The sequence below is a fragment of the Cheilinus undulatus genome, linkage group 8 (assembly GCF_018320785.1).
Source record: "Cheilinus undulatus linkage group 8, ASM1832078v1, whole genome shotgun sequence".
In the NCBI taxonomy this organism is placed as follows: domain Eukaryota; kingdom Metazoa; phylum Chordata; class Actinopteri; order Labriformes; family Labridae; genus Cheilinus; species Cheilinus undulatus.
This window is the reverse complement of record NC_054872.1, coordinates 52,238,652-52,254,958: the sequence shown is the minus strand read 5'-3', so window position 1 is coordinate 52,254,958 and position 16,307 is coordinate 52,238,652. Positions and strand designations below refer to the sequence as shown.

Here is a 16,307-nt window from a genome sequence, read left to right as displayed (position 1 = left end):
CACACTGTACGGAGGCTCATTAGGGACAAAACAAAACATGTTAGCACTGTAAAAAATAAAAGTTTAAGTCTAAAGTCCTTTATGCAGTATAATGACAGCAAAAGAATGGATGGGAAAATGGTGAAAGGTGGTGAAAATTGTTAAAAGGATGCAAAAATGTGTCAAGAAAGGCCAAAAAGGGGCAAAAATGGGTAGGAAGTTAGTAGAAAGTGGTTAAAAAGTGGCAAAATCAGGTAAAAGTTGAAAAACTGTGTTGATAAAGGGGAAAATGAGCAAAAATGGGTGGGAGAATTGGTGAAAAGCGGTTAAAAGTGGAAACAAGAAAAAACTGAATACACTCAGGTGAAAAATGTGGAAAAAATGTGAGGGAGAACTGTTGAAAAGTGGTTAAAAAGTAGAAACAAGTGGAAAAATTGGGTAAAGTAAGGTGAAAAGGGGGCAAAATGGGTGGTAGAATTGGTGAAAAGCTGTTAAAAAGTGACAAAAATGGGATAAAAGTGGAAAAAAATGAGTTGAGAAAGGTGAAAAAGAAACAAAAGTCGGTGGGAGAATTTGTGAAAGGTGGTTAAAAGTGGAAAAACTGTCAAGAAAGGAGCAAAAATAGGTGGGAGAGCTGTTGAAAAGTGGTTAAAAAGTGGCAATTAAAAAAAATGGGTTAAGAAAAGCAAAAAGGGGCACAGAAGAGTTTGTAGAATAAGTGAAAAAGGTTAAAACGTGGCAAAAATGTGTGAGAGATTTGGTGAAAAACAATGAAGAAAAGTGAAAATCTTTTAAAAGAGGTGAAAATGGATCAATGGCTACAATGGGGTAAAAGTGGAATAATGTGAAAAAACCTTTAAAAAAGGGCAGAAACAGTGGTGAAAAGGTGTTAAAGAGTGGTGCAAATCAGTAATTTCAACATCAGAACCTGATAACAGCTGACACACCTTCAGCTCCTAAATGGAGGAACTGTTAGCATGGACGCTAGCAACAATGCTACTCATCAAACACACACACACTGATAAAAATCACCAGGGTCCAGTCTTTTGGTCCTGTGATCGGCTGTGTGCAGCCCGCTGTAACACACTGTGTCTGGTCATGATGAAAAACTCTGACCCTTAAAGGAACTCCAACTACATATCATCTAGCTCCATCTTCACATCATCTAACTCCATCTACACATCATCTAACTCCATCTTCACATCATCTAACTCCATCTTCACATCATCTAACTCCATCTTCACATCATCTAACTCCATCTACACATCATCTAACTCCATCTTCACATCATCTAACTCCATCTTCACATCATCTAACTCCATCTTCACATCATCTAACTCCATCTTCACATCATCTAACTCCATCTACACATCATCTAACTCCATCTTCACATCATCTAACTCCATCTTCACATCATCTAACTCCATCTTCACATCATCTAACTCCATCTACACATCATCTAACTCCATCTTCACATCATCTAACTCCATCTTCACATCATCTAACTCCATCTTCACATCATCTAACTCATCTTTATTTGATCTAACTCCATCTACACATCATCTAACTCCATCTTCACATCATCTAACTCCATCATCACATCATCTAACTCATCTTTATTTGATCTAACTCCATCTACACATCATCTAACTCCATCTTCACATCATCTAACTCCATCATCACATCATCTAACTCATCTTTATTTGATCTAACTCCATCTACACATCATCTAACTCCATCTACACATCATCTAACTCCATCATCACATCATCTAACTCCATCTTCACATCATCTAACTCCATCTACACATCATCTTACTCCATCTACACATCATCTAACTCCATCTTCACATCATCTAACTCCATCATCACATCATCTAACTCCATCTTCACATCATCTAACTCCATCTACACATCATCTAACTCCATCTTCACATCATCTAACTCCATCTTCACATCATCTAACTCCATCTACACATCATCTTACTCCATCTACACATCATCTAACTCCATCTTCACATCATCTAACTCCATCTACACATCATCTTACTCCATCTATACATCATCTTACTCCATCTTCACATCATCTAACTCCATCTTCACATCATCTTACTCCATCTACACATCATCTAACTCCATCTTCACATCATCTAACTCCATCTTCACATCATCTTACTCCATCTACACATCATCTAACTCCATCTTCACATCATCTAACTCCATCTACACATCATCTTACTCCATCTACACATCATCTAACTCCATCTTCACATCATCTAACTCATCTTTATTTGATCTAACTCCATCTACACATCATCTAACTCCATCTTCACATCATCTAACTCCATCTACACATCATCTAACTCCATCTACACATCATCTAACTCCATCATCACATCATCTAACTCCATCTTCACATCATCTAACTCCATCTTCACATCATCTAACTCCATCTTCACATCATCTAACTCCATCTACACATCATCTAACTCCATCATCACATCATCTAACTCCATCTACACATCATCTAACTCCATCTTCACATCATCTTACTCCATCTACACATCATCTAACTCCATCTTCACATCATCTAACTCCATCTACACATCATCTAACTCCATCTACACATCATCTAACTCCATCATCACATCATCTAACTCCATCTACACATCATCTAACTCCATCTACACATCATCTAACTCCATCTACACATCATCTAACTCCATCTACACATCATCTAACTCCATCTTCACATCATCTAACTCCATCTTCACATCATCTTACTCCATCTACACATCATCTAACTCCATCTTCACATCATCTAACTCCATCTACACATCATCTAACTCCATCTACACATCATCTAACTCCATCTTCACATCATCTAACTCCATCTACACATCATCTAACTCCATCTACACATCATCTAACTCCATCATCACATCATCTAACTCCATCTACACATCATCTAACTCCATCTACACATCATCTAACTCCATCTACACATCATCTAACTCCATCTACACATCATCTAACTCCATCATCACATCATCTAACTCCATCTACACATCATCTAACTCCATCTTCACATCATCTAACTCCATCTACACATCATCTAACTCCATCTTCACATCATCTAACTCCATCTACACATCATCTAACTCCATCTACACATCATCTAACTCCATCTTCACATCATCTAACTCCATCTACACATCATCTAACTCCATCTTCACATCATCTAACTCCATCTACACATCATCTAACTCCATCATCACATCATCTAACTCCATCTACACATCATCTAACTCCATCATCACATCATCTAACTCCATCTACACATCATCTAACTCCATCATCACATCATCTAACTCCATCTTCACATCATCTAACTCCATCTACACATCATCTTACTCCATCTATACATCATCTTACTCCATCTTCACATCATCTAACTCCATCTACACATCATCTAACTCCATCTTCACATCATCTAACTCCATCTACACATCATCTAACTCCATCTACACATCATCTAACTCCATCTACACATTATCTTACTCCATCTACACATCATCTAACTCCATCTTCACATCATCTTACTCCATCTACACATCATCTTACTCCATCTACACATCATCTTACTCCATCTACACATCATCTAACTCCATCTTCACATTATCTAACTCCATCATCACATCATCTAACTCCATCTACACATCATCTAACTCCATCTACACATCATCTAACTCCATCTTCACATCATCTAACTCATCTTTATTTGATCTAACTCCATCTACACATCATCTAACTCCATCTTCACATCATCTAACTCCATCATCACATCATCTAACTCCATCTACACATCATCTAACTCCATCTTCACATCATCTAACTCCATCTACACATCATCTAACTCCATCTACAGGTCATCTAACTCCATCTACACATCATCTAACTCCATCTTCACATCATCTAACTCCATCTACACATCATCTAACTCCATCTTCACATCATCTAACTCCATCTACACATCATCTAACTCCATCTTCACATCATCTAACTCCATCATCACATCATCTAACTCCATCTACACATCATCTAACTCCATCATCACATCATCTAACTCCATCTACACATCATCTTACTCCATCTACACATCATCTAACTCCATCTTCACATTATCTAACTCCATCTACACATCATCTAACTCCATCTACACATCATCTAACTCCATCATCACATCATCTAACTCCATCTACACATCATCTAACTCCATCTTCACATCATCTAACTCCATCTACACATCATCTTACTCCATCTACACATCATCTTACTCCATCTACACATCTTCTAACTCCATCTTCACATTATCTAACTCCATCATCACATCATCTAACTCCATCTACACATCATCTAACTCCATCATCACATCATCTAACTCCATCTACACATCATCTAACTCCATCTTCACATCATCTAACTCATCTTTATTTGATCTAACTCCATCTACACATCATCTTACTCCATCTTCACATCATCTAACTCCATCTACACATCATCTAACTCCATCTACACATCATCTAACTCCATCTTCACATTATCTAACTCCATCATCACATCATCTAACTCCATCTTCACATCATCTAACTCCATCTACACATCATCTAACTCCATCTTCACATTATCTAACTCCATCATCACATCATCTAACTCCATCTTCACATCATCTAACTCCATCTACACATCATCTAACTCCATCTTCACATCATCTAACTCCATCTACACATCATCTAACTCCATCTACACATCATCTAACCCCATCATCACATCATCTTACTCCATCTACACATCATCTAACTCCATCTACACATCATCTAACTCCATCTACACATCATCTAACCCCATCATCACATCATCTTACTCCATCTACACATCATCTAACTCCATCTACACATCATCTTACTCCATCTTCACATGCTTACATCGTCTATGTATCAAGAGGTTTACATTTTACAACACTTTCAGTCCATTTTTGCCACTCTTTTGTACACTGTTTACCCATTTACACCTGTTTTTGCCACTTTTATCCCATTTTTGTTCTTGACAAAAATCAAATTTCACACCATTTCACCAGGTATTTGTAATTATTAAGCAATTTTTGCCATTTTTAACCTATTTACATTGTTCCTTTGTCTCTGCCACTTTAGCTAATTTTGGCCACCTTTTCTAACGTTTTCAGTCATTTTTTGCTGCTTCTTTTTTACCAGTTTACCAATTTTTGTCAGTCTCTTCTTTTTTTCCCCATTTTGGCCACATTTTATAACACTTTCAGTCCACTTTGGCACATGTAACCATTTTTTACCACTCTTTTTCACACTGTTTACCCATTTACACCAGTTTCTGCCACTTTTATCCCATTTTTTTCTTGAAAAAAATCCAATTGCAACCTAATTTTAACCCATTTAAATTGTGTTTAACAAAAGTTCTTTTTCATCTAGAGAAGGCTAAATGAATAATAAGGATCATTGTGGGTTTTTTTTTATAAGAGTGGTTATTATTCAGGTCAAATATAAAATATGGTTTTCACAGCTTAACTTCACAAGTGACCATGGTTTTGCTGAACTCCATGGTCTCCCAGTTTGGCTTGGTCCCAGAAATCTCTGTAAAATCTGAATGTTCCTCAGTATTTCCAGCTGGACTCATGCAGCAGCCCAACATTAGTTTATGCAGAACACATGTTGAGGCATTTTTGTGTGTGTGTGTGGGGGGGGGGGGTGTACACACATGTTGATACATGCACTCACATGTAGATGCAGAACGCTCTCACATACAGCATGAGGGATGGTTATCGTCACTTTCTCTGAGCCGCTCTCTCACTCAGAGGCCCTGAGGACAGAAATCTAAAGTCCCACACCGACTGGAAAACAATCCGAGTCTGCAGAGAGACCCTGAAGGACTGGAGGTTGGCATGAAAGCACATGTGGCACATGCCACAAGACTGAAAACACCCCCTTTAAAGAAAAACACTCTTTTTAGCCCAATAAACCAGCTGTGAAGGAGACGTAACAGCAAATGATGGTTATGAGCATTACTAACATCAAAATTCAGTGGAAATGCAGAGAGGAGGAGGAGGAGGAGTGGAAGAGTTTCAGGAAATAAGAAGAAGAGGTAGAGTTCAAACCCAACACTCAGAGCAGTTTGTTCATCAGCAACATTTTAGACAAGGAAACCTTTAAAAAGCTTAAAGTGCAGCATAAGTAGAACTACAGCCTAACAGTTAAAGCCTCTGTGAGGTACTCAAAGGTCTGATAGTGAACCAGCATGGAGGGTCGAAAGGTTTCAGACTGCCTCTGAATCTAGAGAATAGAGGGCTTGACAATTTTCCTACAAGCCACACCTGTCTCTCATCCACCATAGACAGGGAAAATGTTAAACTAAGAGCTGTATTTACCTGGTTTTTGCAGGTATACTTTATGGAAATAAATATTTGGGACCCACTACAAACAGCTCTGTGACCCACCTGTGGGCCTGACCCAGCATTTGAGTAACCACTGCTCTAGAGTTACCACACTCCCAAAAACAAGCTTTTTGTTCATGCATTTTGTACTAAAGCTAACCTGTGAAACCGATGCACCACACTGCTGCAGGCAAACCTTCACCTCCCCCCCCCCAGCCACCTCCTTTATAGACTAAAGCTTCACCTCCTCCACCCCAGCCTCCTCCTTTATAGACTAAAGCTTGTTGCACCCTCATATTCAGATTCATGCTTGTATGGATTTATTGAACTAATTTTGTTGTATTAAGCATACACTAAATATTTACAAGCAGCCCAAAATGACCCAAACATCCCTTTAGAGAAATGCCTCAGTCCAGCGAGAAGGTTTGAGTGAATTCCTCTTTGAAAGCAGCATCCCTGAGAATGTCAGCCTTGTTTGTCATAAAGTCTTGCCAACTTCAGCTCAGGAAAAAACAAAGGTTTTAAAGTTCACTAATGCAGAGTCACGGTGGGTTTGTCCTGTTTCTTTGGAAATGCATGTCGATTATCCTAACATGAGTCTCTGGAACAAACGCCCCCCCCCCCCCGCTGCTGCTCCAGATGGGAAACAGATTTGTTCTCTGTATTTACGAGACTTTTGGTCTTTGTGTTGTAGTGAGAGAGAAACCTGAGAGCTGTTCAGCATGGAGGGGAGGCAGGGTCTACTCCTCAGCCTCATCCTGGCAGCGTGTTTCTATGGCAACGCCGCTCAGAGGACAGGTGGGTATGATTATGCAGCCATGATTTCACTTCCTGCATACCAGCACTTCAAGGATCATGGCAAACGTTCCCTCAGCTCAACATTACATCAGACCCAAACATCTGCAAAGCCAGCGTACAATCAGTCAGTGCATGCACACCAAAATCACACATTTACACTCCAACACAGAGAAACACACTCACAACGAGCAGGAAGGTAAGTTTTCTCCTGTCTTAAACACAGAAGAGCACCCTTACTAACCCACTCAGGAATGTTTGCTGCTGAGCACGAACACAAAGTCCGTTAATCCATCAAGAATCCATCACTGTAATTACCAGCGCCTTGTTGCATAAAAGACTTTGATCCCTCGATTTCAACCCCACAACCAGACAGAACGATGTACTGGAGACACTGACCATGCAAAGTCAATGAGGCGTTCAGATTCCACGTCTGTCATCAGGTGGATCGAGCCGTCTTCAGCTTGTTCACAGTCAGAGAACGAACGGACCAATCAGCATCACGTGAAGAGAAAGAGGCGGAAGCTGTACTTTTCATATTGGCTGCCTTTACTACAAACATCTGCGTCATAGTTCTGCTGCTCTGTAATCATTCTGAGACAGAATGTTTGTCTAATCAGCCTCCAGGTTTTATTTTGAAAGGCTCTGTCTGTGAATCCATCACGTTTACGAATCTTGCAGAAAGCTTCATCCTCTATCTTTGTATCTATCATGCTGCTGTCTTGGCCAGGACTCCCTTGTAAAAGAGATTTTTGTATCTCAATTGTAATAAATCCTGGTTAAATAAATAAATAAACATGGATAGAAATCCTGATTTATGCTTCTGCATCAGATCTCTGCAGAGCCCTGTGCACAAATGCACAAATCTCTGAGTGATGTCTGCAAGAAAACTTTGTGTTCTCTCTGTGAGATAAATGGCTGACAACTAGTCAGATCTACTCAGTGACATCTGAAGATATCAGACATGCACGTCCTCATCCATGTCTCTCTTCAGCATGATTGCACAGGACAGTGGTACTTAACGTGTGGCTCTTTTATGTCTTAGTCTGAAATACTATTCCCTCAGAAAACCATAAAAAGGAAAACTTTGACCTAAGAATTTATCCATTGCAGGTAACATTAATCAGTTTGTTTCCAAACTTATCCAGTAGCTTTAATTGTCAGACTTTCTACCATATTTTTGTCTGTATATTTCCATTGCCCTTAGTTGCAATTTTTGCCCCTTATTTCCATTTTTTTTCACTTTATCTCCATTTTTGCCAATTTTCACCCTTTTTTTGCCGTTATATACCATTTTTGCCCCTTTTCAAAAATTTTTGTCACTTTTTAACATTTTTGCCACCTTAAACTCATATTTTTTGCACTTCTGACCTATTTTTGCTACTTTTCACTGATTGTTTTGCCTTTTCTGTGCCACTTTTGCCCCTTTTTACCCACTGTTCTCACTTTCTAGCCACTTTTTGACCATTTTTGCCACCTGCCACTCATTTTTCTGTCTTTTCTCACCAATTTTTGCCATTTTCTCCCCATTTTAGCCACTTTTGTTTCAACATTTTATTGATGCTTATGTTACAGGAACAAGCTATGAGACTGTTAATAGCACCAAACATTTCTTTTTACATTTTAGCCACTTTACAACAAGTTTTTTGCTGTTCTATTCCATTTTAGCCCCATTCCACAATTTTTTGCTACTTTTTGACCATTTTTGCCACCTTAAACACATTTTTTCTCCACTTCTTCCTCATTTTTGCTACTTTGCACCCATTCCGCAACTTTTTTGCCAATTTTTGAAATTTTTTGCTACCTGTAATTCATTTTGTCACTTCTCATCCAATTTGCCACTTTCTCCCCATTTCAACCACTTTTCACCCATATATATATATATATATATATATATATATATATTTTTTTTTTTTTTTTTGCTGTTCTATTCCAATTTTGCCCCTTTTCACTTTTTTTTGCCACTTTTGCTGCTTTTTGCCCATTTCAGTCACTTTTCACTCAATTTTGCTGTTTTTGCTGCTTTTTGACCATTTTTGTCACCTGTAAATCGTTTTTGTCGATTCTCATCCAGTGTTTTGCCACTATTTTCCAAGTTCTGCCACTTTTTTCCCCATTATTGTACACTTTGGTCATTTTTCACTAATGTTGACTATGTGTTTTCCATTTTATGACCATTATTGCCACCTGTAACTCATTTTGTTGTCACGTCTCGCCCAATATTTCCACTTTATCCCCATTTTAGCCAATTTTCACCGATTTTTTTGCTGTTCTATTCCAATTTCACCCCTTTTCACTTTTTTTTGCCACTTTTTCTGCTTTTTGCCCATTTCAGTCACCTCTCACTCAATTTTGCTGTTTTTGTTGCTTTTTGACCATTTTTGCCACCTGTAACTTATTTTTTGTCACTTCTCATCAAATTTTTTTTCTAAATTTTGCCAATTTTCTCTCCTTTTTAGTCACTTTTCACTAAGTTTGACTATGTCTTTTGCTTTATGACCATTTTTGCCACCTGTAACTCATTTTATGTAATTTTCTCTCAATTCTGCCACTTTTCACCAAGTTGTTTGACATTTTATGGCATTCTTGCCCATTTTCACCCATTTCTGCTGCTTTTTTGCCACTTTTTGACCATTTTTGACCATTTTTGTCACCTTTAACTTATTTTTATTGCCACTTTAACCCTTTTTGCCTCTTTTCACCACTTAGATTGTGTTTCTTGTAAAGGTATTTTTCAACAATTTGGTTCTTTGGTGGATCAGGGTTGAGTAATGCTGGCACAGGATTAAGAACACAAAAAGCCCATGCAATTATTGAAAACTACCAGAGGTGTGTAGTTAATACTGATCCAGTGGGACAGCAGCATTAGTTGCTTAACGAGTACAAAACTTCTCCATCCTTTCCCTTAATCAGCAGCCATGTTTCCCATATGTCTCCCTTTTTTCTTGTGCAAGATAAGACATCTGATTCTCTGGTGTGACCAAACATATGTCGCAAAATGGAAAACCATTGAGTTGTCACTGTCAGATAGTCCCCTACAGAGTTTGCTAGGACAGTCATCTGCAATTAAACAATATGATATCCAGAGTCAGTGGACTGGTTTTTTGCTCGTCACTTGGTCTAGTTTAGTTAAGCAACTTAACATTCAAACTAAAATCTTGACATGGCCAATCCATGATCCAGGTTTCATATCTGCTATCAAGCATGGAGGGTTCAGTCAGTGGGAGAGACAGGGAGTCACATCCCTGTGTCTGTTGGTTGAGGATCAGGAGTTATTGGATTTTCGGACTATGTCAGGAAAATACTGCCTGTTGTTAAAGGGTCTATACCGAGAAATTTTACAGGTATTACACAAATCTTCATTAAAGCCTACAAAACAAAAGGTTCAAGAAACGTTATAGGTGAATTATACAGATAAGTAAATGAATTAAAAGGGAACTCCACAGAATATGTAAAAACAAAGTGGGAAAAGGAACTGGGGGTGGCTATCTCCTCTGAGGACTGGACAAATATGATCAATACACAAATCACCACTACAGCCTCACAGTCATGGAGGGACTTTTCATGGAAGAACCTTATCAGATTCTTCATAACTCCAAAACAAAAATCCAGACAATCCAGTGCCCAATTCAACTGTTGGAGAGAATGTGGCAGATCATTCACATATATTCTGGCACTGCCCTGTTCTCAAACCCTATTTCGAAAATGTTTACACTATAGTTAGAAAGGTCCTCTGTTTCAGTTTTGAATTTACCTGTTTATCTTTCTACTTAGGAAATATAGACCCAAAACTCCCTAGAAATGACAGATACCTCCTCAGAATATTTATGGCAGCAAGCAAAAAGGCCATAACAAGGCGTTGGCTATGTAGTGAACCACCCACGATTAGTCAGTGGGCAGGTATAGTAAAAAACATCCAGTGCATGGAGAGCCTGACCTTTTCTCTAAGACCGCAGAAGGAAAAGTATGGTGCTCTGTGGAAGAAATGGGAAACATACCTATCACAAAGTGGTGATAACCTATGCCAGGTCTGAAACACATTTATCAATTGAAACAATGCTGAATTTCAAATAATTTGTGCAGATTCACTTGTGTCCCCTTAAGTTTCTAGTGTTCCTACTGCTACGCTGTAAAACTGTAAAGCTATACAGATTTGTGTGACTCGTCATTTAATTGTATTTTCCTTTTCCCTGTTTACATCTGTCTGTGACAGAGTTGTTTTGTATTCTTTCATATTAAAAATTAAAAATAAAGTTTAAAAAAAAAAAAGAATATCCTCTGGCAAATGAGCTATATTTATTCAATCTAGCCAGAATGGCCTGAAAATGAATAAAAAACTGAATGGCTCAAAATGACCTAAGGCCTTCTTGGGGGATAAAGGAGTAACAACCTGCTGCTGCCCATGGATCCATGCTGAACCTTAAGGAGTTCGTCTTTTATAATTTAACGTCATATACGTCTGAAATGTCTTGTTTATTCTCATATTTAGACGTCAGTTTGAATAAGACATGCTTGAATAATATTCTTCCAAATGTTCCTTTGTTTGGGTCTTTAAAATACTAATCTACTGAAGGATTTACTCATATCTTTGTTAGATGCTCATCTTGTCGAGGATCTTTAAGGGGCCCTGATCATTACACGTTTAAAGATGGACTCTTAAATGTAGAATACCACCATCTTTGACTCTTTGGGCATCTTTTTCATTGTGTTTCTGTTCGATGCTGACTGTTTTCTCCTCTTTGTCCAGAATGTGCCCAAGCCACATTGGCTGACATTGTCTTCCTGGTCGACGGCTCCTCCAGCATCAGCATCACTAACTTTGACGCGATGAAACAGTTCCTCCGAAGCGTGGTCTCAGGCCTGGACATCGGCCCTGACAAAGTCCGGGTCGGCTTGGCCCAGTACAGCGATGAACCGTACAAAGAGTTCCTGCTGAAGGACCACATGAACAAGAACTCCCTGCTAGATGAGATCGACAGATTCCCATACAGGACAGGAGGCACAGAAACCGGCAAGGCCATGGAATTCCTCCGGACGCAGTACTTCACTGCAGAGGCGGGGAGTCGAGCTAGCCAGCGGGTGCCTCAGATTGCCGTGGTGATCACAGACGGGGACTCCACGGATGATGTGACTCTGCCGGCGCAGGCGCTGAGGAAGCACGGTGTCATCGTGTTTGGTATTGGGGTGGGACAGGCCAACCTGAAGGAGCTGCAGTCCATTGCTAACTGGCCTCCAGAGCGTTTCCTGTCGACCATCGAGAACTACCAGGCCCTCCTGACTCTCACTGACGGTCTGCTGCGAACCGTGTGCATCTCTGCAGAGGACCAGAGGCAAGGTGAGAACGGCAATGAACCTCAAGCCAATTAATGGCATTTTCACCACTCTGTGACATGTGACCTTTAGGGGGCGCTTTATTGGGTTTTGACCACTGAGAGAATACTTTATCACATTTTGCTTACAACACTACAGAGGGCACGTTATCAAATGTTGCTTATTTTAAAGGTACCCTAGAGGGTTCTGTCAAATGTTGCCTCCTTGGAAGGCGCCCCTAAAAGACACCCATCAGATTTCACTCCATTAGAAGACATCCTAGGAGACACCCATCAAATTTGGCCTCATTAGAAGATTCCTTGAGGTTTTTTTAGCTTTATCTCCTTACTTTTCTTTTCTGTCCTCTTGCAGCTTTGGCAGAGAAGTTTGCAGACATCTTCTTCCTGGTGGACAGCGGCATGTCAGCAGCTCAGTTCCAGCAGGTTCGGACCCTCATAACCCGCCTGGTCAATCAGCTGAACATTGGAGCATCCGCATATCGCTTTGGACTGGCTCAGTATGGCCAAGACGTCAAGGTAGAGTTCCTCCTCAACGCCCACCAGACCAAAAGGGAGACCCAGGCTGCCATTAGGAATTTTCGCCAGCAGAGGCTGCAAGCGGGTGAAAAATGCCGACTCGGCTATGCTCTGCAGTACGCCAGCACCAGCTTCTTCACCAGTGCGGCCGGGAGCCGGGCTGACAAAGGCTTCAGACAGTTCATGGTGGTTGTTAGTGGAAAAGACTCGGACGATTCAATGTACCGAGAGTCACGTGTGATCAAATCCTCGGGAATTACTATGCTGGCGATCAGCGCTGGTGCTTCAAAGAGGGAGATGAGTGTCGTTGGAACGTCACCGTACGTTTACGAGTCCATCAGTCAGATCTCGGCACCAGAGCTGAAGGCCATATTTGAACGAGAGGAAGTGGAAGCCATTCCTACTCTGGGTAAGACTCTAATCCAGTTCTTACTTTAAATACAGTCTCAGGAATATGAGCTGTTCCTGACTAGACGTCTTTAACGGACAATGTGGTGGACTCAAACCCAGATGGATCCAATAGTAGCCTAAAGTTTATAGACACATACAAATGAACCTCTTCTTTTCCGAAATGTAACAGATCTGCTGAGTCAGACTTTTAGACTCAAATTATAGACCAAGTCTTGCTGAGAACTAGGGGTGTCAACGACTAAGGTTTTTCATAGTCGAATCTGATTCATCAGATTTTGCCTTTAGTCAACTAATAGTCGAACAGCATTTCCGCTAGACTTTTTTGTCCCCCGTCAAAATGACCGGCAGTCCTCAAGAATTCCAGCCATTTAGAACAACTACCAGACATTTGCTTTAACATTATTTTGCTGCATTAACAGCAGCAAAACACATAAATCTATCTCTTATTTTTTTTGTGCAAGCGGTTTAAAGTATCAAAATGAAAGCTGTGTGTTTTTCCTTACACACGCAGTCAGTTACACAATATATACCCATGTTAAACTCATCAACAACAGTTAGCTTCACATCACCACCGTTATCCTGTTAGCACATTGGCCACTATCATAACTTTGCAGCTTACAGCCAAATACCATCCTCCAGCGACAACAACGAAGCATCTAAACACATAACAAAGTGCTCTGTTAACTGGACACCGCGTTAGAGCTCTACATTTCAAATGAAAAATGAGTCTTACGGTCAGCTGCTTCTATCAGTCCTCATGATGATATAACTGTAACCTCTCTGAAGAGAGACAGAGCCTTCGTTATAAGCTCCAAGCGGTCCATGCCATTCTGCATGATGTGATTCTCTGTTGACTAGAATCCAACTTTATCTGAGGATTGGTCATAGGTAGTTTATCGAAGTCCACTACAACTCTGCTCCAGGCGTAGGCCTCTCTCTCTCTCTGCTGCTGCATCGGTGTTTACAATGCTCAGCTATACATTTCCCTTTGTTTCAGCCTCTTCATTACTCACAGCGATGAAATAAAATCCCTCCATACCGCTGATGGTATTAAGTCTTTGGTTAACCAGGAAAACCTCACTTAGATTAAAATTCTGCTTTATGAGAAAGCTCTAGTCAAACTTTCCTGCATAGTCCCCAGCAGTACTGAGCATACTCAGAGAGAAGGCTTGGGTTTTACGTCGTGTATACATAATTAGCCATGTGCTTGCTGTCTGAGGAGATACACAACCCCAGCACCGCAGGACAGTAGATGTAGTAAGATTAGGCAACTTTTAGTTTATATTAATGCATTCTTGCAACATATCTTCTAGGTTACACAAAATATAATATGCAAGTATTCAGTATTTACTTATCTGGTCATTTGCATGTTTTCTGCTGGACATTTTGACTGGTTATATTTTTATTTTATATATTTACTTCCGCCCTTTCTACCGGCCAGTGACCAGCAAAAGTCATCCACTTCCTTTTTTTAAAATTTTAACTCACTCTTCCATCGATACCAAGTCCTTTTTGCTGTGGTGAAGCTAAAATTCAAATTATTCACTTTTTTTATCCAAGGAGAAAGCAAAAGTACTGTTAGCATAAGACAGAACCTAATCCAAAGTAAAATCCAACTAAAGAACATTTTGTTGAGAAAATATCTTAGCTTAAAGATCACATATTTGACCCCCTTAAGACAAGTTTATATTGGTCTCAGAGGCTCCCAAAACATGCCTGTGAAGTTTGATGTTGAAATACACTCTGGTATTGGATTTTTGCATTTTAGAACAAGCTGTTTCTGTGTCTGTGGCTTTAAATGTTACTGAGCTGTCTGACTCCGCCCATGACCACGCCCCTCTTAGGAAATGGGTGTGGCTCTCCTGATCCTCCTCACAGCTAGCAGCTGTGGGAGGGAGAGTGGAACTTTCCTCCAAGTGGGGAGGGCCAACCAAACCTGGAGGCGGGGCTAACTCCCCACACGACATCATGAGGGGAAAATCATAGACTGTAGAAAGAATTGGACAAACCCCGTGTGAAGTCAGTTGTCTGCTTACAACAGGCGGACTCAAACGGCTTTTGAAGCCAATCCGCGGAGGCTTCCATATTGTAATCGCAGTCTCAGCTGAACTTTGGATCAACCTAACGGCCCGCCCACTAAGCGCAACTTCCTGTCAGCTAGCTAGCTAGCTAGCATTCTGGTTGACAGTCTCTGCCTGTTGAGCTATCTGTCAATCAAATGAGACGTGCCAATCAGTGTGAAGTGAGGTTCATCCTAAATATAATCCAAACGATTGTGGTACAAAAAGTTCACCCCCGTACAGTGAGAGCACATGAAGACACTAGCTAATGAGTAGGGTTGTTCCGATACGATACAGTATCGGAAATCAGAAATACGTCCGATACTGCTTAAAATGCAGGTATCGGCATCGGCGAGTACACGAGTTTATACACCGATCCGATACCATATGGTTTAACTTTATAGTTTGCTTTGTTTAGCCATGCTAACTGTTAGCGCTATAAACCGGGAATAATTCTTCTTCGCCACCAGGCTTCTGTTTTTAGCGCCGCGGCAGCGAAGAACAACAAAGGGACCCGCTGCAGCTGCAAAGAATTGAGGCTGCGTGACAGTTTTTCTCAGAATTTGATCATTAAAACGCCTTTCAGACTGGCACCATTGTACAAGAAAAGAAGTGACACAGTTTCTAAAAAGTTAAATAACTTTGAACAATAAATCGTTACCTGTTGTTTTCCCCTTGAATCAAGCCGTTGTGTTTTCCTATTCACGCTATTGATGCCTTTGAATCCCGTGCGGCGGCCTTTTCAGCGAGCCTGGAA

General features: G+C 40.2%; 1 protein-coding gene across 1 annotated transcript in view; it reads left to right on the top strand.

Moving 5' to 3' along the window:
* col6a4a (collagen, type VI, alpha 4a) overlaps positions 1-16,307 on the top strand; it is an 85,692-nt gene that overhangs the window by 14,623 nt on the left and 54,762 nt on the right. The window contains exons 2-4 of the mRNA XM_041793627.1: positions 7,133-7,236; positions 11,981-12,568; positions 12,916-13,488. Of these exons, the coding sequence (XP_041649561.1) occupies positions 7,161-7,236; positions 11,981-12,568; positions 12,916-13,488 (1,237 nt within the window). The 5' untranslated portion in view covers positions 7,133-7,160. The remainder of the gene's footprint in view (positions 1-7,132; positions 7,237-11,980; positions 12,569-12,915; positions 13,489-16,307) is intronic.